This window comes from Diospyros lotus, chromosome 13 (genome assembly GCF_014633365.1).
Source record: "Diospyros lotus cultivar Yz01 chromosome 13, ASM1463336v1, whole genome shotgun sequence".
Classification (NCBI taxonomy): domain Eukaryota; kingdom Viridiplantae; phylum Streptophyta; class Magnoliopsida; order Ericales; family Ebenaceae; genus Diospyros; species Diospyros lotus.
In genome coordinates this window covers 4,674,722-4,681,202 of record NC_068350.1, presented here as the reverse complement: position 1 = coordinate 4,681,202, position 6,481 = coordinate 4,674,722, and the positions used below count along the sequence as shown (strand labels likewise).

Below are 6,481 nucleotides of genomic sequence, written 5' to 3'. Positions count from 1 at the left end.
CATTTAATACACAAATAAATACAAAATTAAAAAAAATCACAAATTAGGTTCACTGCAAACCGCAACAACAAGTTCACTATCACAGCAACAACAAGCTAGTCGTTTTGCTCACTGCCGATCAACAATGCTTTTGCTGGCGCCTTCATCGCCTTCATTGGTCGCTATTGCTATTGATGGTTCTCATCCAATCAATTTAGCCTTCCCCTCATCTGATCGTCGCTAGATCTGGTGGTCTTTGATGGTCGTTGGAAGGGGGGGGGGGGGGGGGGGGGGGGAATGGCAAAGAGGGCTTCAAAAGTTTCAATCACCACATGTGGTGAGGGATTTTTATTTTGCCAATTTTTTTATGAGGCAAAATAACTATGGGGAGCTTTGTTGGAGCGTGACTTTGAAGTTTGGCTTTCTATTCGTTGCTTTGACAAGCAAAATAGCTACCCATTGGAGGTATCTTAAGTTTGTGAATAAATTTGAAGCAACAAGGGAGATTTTAAAACTAAATATGTGATCTCCCCCTCCCCCCTATTATGCTTGATACAACTATATTTTCTATTATTTTTTTCTATTTCATTTATTTATTAATAAAATTTAATTTTATTTCACTTATGATTTTTACTAATATATATAAAATAATCAAATACACGTATACATAAAAATAAATATTCAAATACACAAAATAATGAAATATGCACATATACAAACTCAATAATCAAATACATAAATTAAAAATTAAAATATACAAATACATAATATCTCTCATTTAATACACAAAATATATAAAATTAAAAAAAAATCACAAATCAAGTTCACCACAAGCCACAACAACAGGTTCATTGTCGTAGCAAGTCATAGCAACAACAAACCGGTCATTCTACTCATTATTGATCGACGATGCTTCTGCTCTCGCCTCCGTCACCTTCGCTAGTCACCGCTACTAGTGGTGGTTCTTTTTTAACTGATTTAGCCTTCCCCTCGTTTGGTCGTCCTCGAATCTAATGGTCATTGATGGTCGTTAGGGGACCGGGGGGGAGGGAGGAGAGATGGTGAGGAGGGTTTCAAAGTTTTCAATCACCGTGTGGCGAGGGATTTTTATTTTGCCAAATTTTTGATGAGGCGAAATAACTATGGTGAGTTTTGTTGGAACTGAATTTTGGAGTTTGACTCTTTATTGGTTTTTTTTTTTTGGTTTCGCACTGTCACGAACGCCACCTAATGCCTTATTTTGAGGGAGGGAGTTAAATCAGGAAGTCAACGGTCAATTTTGATTCCAAACACACCTACAAACGTGAGAACGGAATACCTATCATTAGATCACCCCTAACTATTGGGCTATGCACTGTGTGCGTATTGACTGTTTTGGTGAGCAAAATAGCTATCCTTTAGAGATAGTCTTAAGTTTGAGAACAAATTAGTGAGATTTTAGAACTGAATATGTCTTTCCTCCCCCATGCCTGAAAAAAAAAAAAAAAAAGCGTAGGAATCGAAGTATGTAGCGAGAGTTGATATAAAATGAACCAAAGTATAAGGACACAACGAATACCTATTCAAGTCGTTATCCGCTTTAATAGGTGTCACTCCATTTGGGGTAAGTTTGAAAGGAAATTTTCTCCAATAGAATTAAGTATGGATAAAAAAGGAAAAATTCCTTGGCTAGCGATCGGTCCTCGAGCTCTACAAAGGTCCTCTAACCCACACAGCTTTTTTAAATAATTTTTATTTTATTGTATATATTTTAAATAAAAAATAATTTTAAATAAAAAATATAATTTTTATTTTAAATAAAAAATATTTTTAACCTTTAGATCTATTTCTAGTTGTTAAATTTGATCATGTGAGATGATGATAATTTATCTATTACGCTTTAGTTTCTGAATATTCACAATTAATTTGTTTACCTTACATTAAAAATTAAAGTGGTAACTTAAAACGGGAAACCTTAATATATATAATTCTTGATACAACATAATTTTTACAAATAAAAATATTATTATTTTTTTACATTTTTATATGAATTATTTAGATTAAGAATATTCGATGAGGAATAAGGATGAGAAATAAAGCAGTCAACAATAACAAGTTGGTAAAGATAGGGAAAAAAGAAAATAAAATGCAAAAATCAGAAAAAGAAAAGAAAAAAGAAAAGAGTTCCTAATCTAAACTAAACCGGACACACTATCATTCTCACAAAAGAGTAACCTAATGTCGTCCCCACCATTGCCTATCTCAGTTCTTTTCGAGAAAAACAAAAAAGAAAAGCAAGTAAAACCAAAGACCATTTCAACTCCACAAGGGTGGGTTTTTTGGTCCCCATCATTTCAGTGCTCGCTGGCTGGCTGGCTGGCTGTTCGAAGATGGAGACTTTATCAAATGCAAGATTCTGGTTTGAAATCATTACGTTCTGATACTGTTTGGGTCCATTCATGATGGAGAACCTGTTGGCCTTAATCTGGGAACTCAGGGAGCTGCGAGATGCCAATTATTAGGAGATTTAACTCGCAAATATCCAGTGGGCCAAACCAACCTTGAAGAGAATCCTAGATGGAATAGTGCAAATTACCCGATTCAGTTTTACCTCTTTGCCCCTTAATGCACCATTGCCGGACCCAAAAGGCTTTTGAAACGGGCTCATAAAGTCCTTCACGGAAAATGAATTTTCTTTTATTTGGGCTTTTATAGTTTTAAGGGTTTTCAATTACGTAGAGCCGGCCCAATAATGACTAAAAGTGGGCTCATACTGTGGCTAAATGAACAGTATTTAGAATCTAAAGTGGGCTGCAGACGCCCAGGCCCATTCCCACCCCTTACGCACTTTAACTGCCAACGTTTTATTTATTTAATTCTTCATGGCTTTTTCCCTTTTTCTTTTCAGAAATTTACACAGCACTTTGTCTTAAGTTCTCTGCCTCTTCAGAGACACACGAAAAGTTTGATTTGGTTTTAAATCGGGTAAATTAAAATGTGTATTACTTTATGATAACACCTTATATTTTAACTTACAAAAATGTCACCAATTATAAGAGCCTCTCTTTCTATGGGTCTTGCAATTTCACTATTTTAGTTATTTGATCGTGTAAGGATAAACTGGTACTTATAATTTTTGATCTTTTATTTGATTTAATTTTATTATTATAGGTTGGTTTGACTAAGTTAATTCTTGATAAACCATCTTCTACAACATATCTAAGTAATTATTATAAGAAGAAAAATAATGTTTGGTAACACCAAACTGATGGTTCTGCTACACAAAATGTCAACATGTGCTCGCGTTAGTTATTTACTTTTAATAACTACTAGTGTAGTGTAGCAGTTAAAATTAGTCAAAAATATGTTAAAACACAATAAAGCCAAATCACGTGTCACCCTCACCCGCATACTATTAGTATTAGCCCCCCCCCCCCCCCCACAAATCAAGCAAGGTGTGATATCCGCTTCGGCTCAAATCAATCTAGCTTTAGACTCTCTTAAAGGGTGCAAGTCATTGCGCCATTCACTTGATATTTCCATGATTATGATATTTACTCACGTAATATATTATGAAGATGGAATTGCATCCAACGAGTTGATTAAACGAGGCGAATTACATCAATTTTAATTTATTAATTATTTTTTTATTTATAATTATATTATTTTTTCTTGTCTTTTCCCTTTTTACTAAAAAAAGGGGGGGGGGGGGAAATTCAGAGTTCACTAACAACAGATTATATTGTCAAATCCCATTAATTAATAATATTAACACATGAATCATTTTAAAAAAAATTACTTTTATAAATTATTTAAAACCAAACTATCATTTATTTTAGTTATAAACTCTTAAACCACAAAACATAGCAATTCACTAATAACACTACCATTTGGCGGGTATCTTATGGCGTGCTGCAGAGCGCAGTGCCGCCTTTGTGCTACTCCGCTTGGGTCGTATGTTTGGATCAACCTATGGCTTTTGAATCACCGGAAGTTTCGTGGATTTTTTTTGCTAACTATAATAACTATAACTAAATGGCTGTAATAAATATTCAATTGAACATTTCCACGGTCAAGCTTCCGCAGGGCTGAATTCTAACTATTTTTTTTTTATGCAAGTGGGGTGGCATTTATATCCTTGCATAGTCTCTCATCACTCGTACTTTTATTTTAATAAAAAAAATAAATTATAAATAAAGACTCTATCTTTATTTCACTATGTAAAACAAAGAATTAAATTTACGTGAATCTTAATTTATTGTGGTCCAATTATTTGACTTGTGTTTTGAAGAAGGAACTTGTTTTCTTTCAACTTATAAAAAATAAGATGAGGAAGAAAATACCCAAATCAAAAAATAAACTAAAATCTCTACACCAAGCACGAAAACATATTGAATTTTTGTTTCTCTAATTGAAAATAATCTAATAATAATAATAAAAGAAAGAGTAAAAACTCTAAAGACGCCAACTTGTTGGTCCATTCTTTGGGCAGTGCGGGGCAGCCACCAGCAGAAAAATCAAAAGCTTAAGGTGGGCTTTGAGAAAGTTTTATTAGGCATTAAGGGCAGCCTCGTTTCCAAGCACCTGTAAACAGGAGGAAACCATTCCAAAAGCGAAAGCAAAAGAAACATACACAGGGAGAGAGAGAGAGAGAGAGAGAGAGAGAGGGGGGGAAGCCAAAAAAAGAAAAAAAAGGGAGGAATTCAAGGAAGAAGAAGAAGAAGGGTTTTCCAAGAAGATGACGCAGACACAGAGGCAGGCGAGTGAAGTACAGCAACAAGCTCTCATGCAATCGGGCCAAATCTCTGGAAGCCTCAGCTTCAACGGCTCCTTAACCAAGGAAGAGGAAGAGATGTCCAAATCGGCTCTCTCTACTTTCAGAGCCAAGGAAGAAGAGATCGAGAAGAAGAAGCTCGAGGTCAAGGAGAGGGTCCAGCTCCAGCTCGGCCGCATCGAAGAGGAAACCAGACGGCTCGCTTTCATTCGCGAGGTAGGTCCATAATTCTCTTTAATTTTCCTGTTACAGCCATGGTTTTTGAACAAGAAATCCGGGAAAAGATTGAAATTCGGGCTCGTCCTCGCGTAATTACTCGCCTGACTTTAGGGTTTTCTAACTTGGACTATGTTTAGAACAGACTTCTAGAAGAAAAAACTAAATAAATAAAAGGTGATTCGAAGTTGGGTTTTTGATGGAAAATAGTGATGGATTTCCGGCGAGAAATCGAGTGAATAAACCATATTTATGTTTCGTTTCTTTGATTAGCAAAAAGAAAAATTCACATCCTCTGGTTGATTAATTGATCAATATATGAATCATGCTCTGCTCCATCATGGAGCTTTAAAAATATATAAATATTCCATAAGTTAAATTGGAAAGGCATGGAAATATTGGCGTTAGGTAACACAACTTCACTAATAAGAGCTTCGAAGTGGTGTTTGGTATGGAAACTTGAATAATTGCTTATGTATTGGCTCAAAGAATTAGACTTTTAAACCCAACACTTAACAGGAGCTCGAGGCGCTAGCAGATCCGATGAAGAAAGACGTCTCGGCTGTCCGTAAGAAGATCGATGCAGTCAACAAGGAATTGAAGCCGTTGGGACAGATTTGCGCGAAGAAGGTAAAGCATTTCCAACAAAGTTCTCAACTTCCATACAGAGTTGTTGTTCAGTACTTTGATTCATAAGAATTATGTGGGAAAATTTTGTTTGAAATTTTGAATTTTGGGACTTGGGTTGGTCACAGGAGAAAGAGTACAAGGAAGCTCTCGAGGCTTTCAATGAGAAAAACAAAGAGAAAGTACAGCTAATTACCAGATTGATGGAGGTCAGCTTCATGCTTGCGATTAATAAATACGCTTGAGATAAAAGCATATAGTTGTATCATTTTCTTGTTTTCCTTTGTCTACTTGCAATGACGATGAATTTGGTAATTATTTGAGCAGCTGGTGAGCGAAAGCGAGAAATTGAGGATGAAGAAGCTGGAGGAGCTGAGTAAGAACATAGAAACGATTCGCTAAGATTCATAACCTAACTCTGATAACTAATTAGGCCTTGTGTGAAATGTGAAGTAAGAACACTTTTGTGTATATTATATTGGTCTCTTGGGTTTGTTGTACTGTATGATCTTCTGTTTGTTTGATTATTATTAGCTTTGTTGGATCATTTGCTGATTTTAGCAAAAGGGAATACCCCATAAACAGGTTTGTTACAAAACAGATTTTTCTTAACTTTTGGATTTTCTTCATATTTTTCTTCTTCTACAATCAACACTGCACTCTGTTGGGCTCTCTCTCTGAGATGTCGTCGTCCCTTCTTTAAGAAGGAAGATTGGCTTTTCCTGCTACTTATTTAATGTTGCTTTTGGAGCAGTAACTTGCCAGCGTTGCCAAACGGAATCCGAGGGACTCTTGAAGTAAATGTTCTTGTGGTTTATGATAATTACATTCTCCCGGCTAGGTAGAAGACTCTTTTAGACATGATATGGATTATTGATGGAGATGATTACCGAGCCAGGTTCTATT

The 6,481-nt window shown here is 35.6% G+C and overlaps 1 protein-coding gene across 1 annotated transcript; it reads left to right on the top strand.

Annotated features, from left to right (window-relative positions):
• Positions 1-4,504: 4,504 nt before the first annotated feature.
• On the top strand, positions 4,505-6,204 carry LOC127787926 (uncharacterized). The gene is made up of 4 exons (XM_052316001.1): positions 4,505-4,948; positions 5,468-5,578; positions 5,704-5,784; positions 5,903-6,204. The coding sequence occupies exons 1-4, from the start codon at positions 4,697-4,699 to the stop codon at positions 5,975-5,977; spliced, it is 519 nt and encodes a 172-aa protein (XP_052171961.1). The 5' UTR covers positions 4,505-4,696; the 3' UTR covers positions 5,978-6,204.
• Positions 6,205-6,481: the final 277 nt, after the last annotated feature.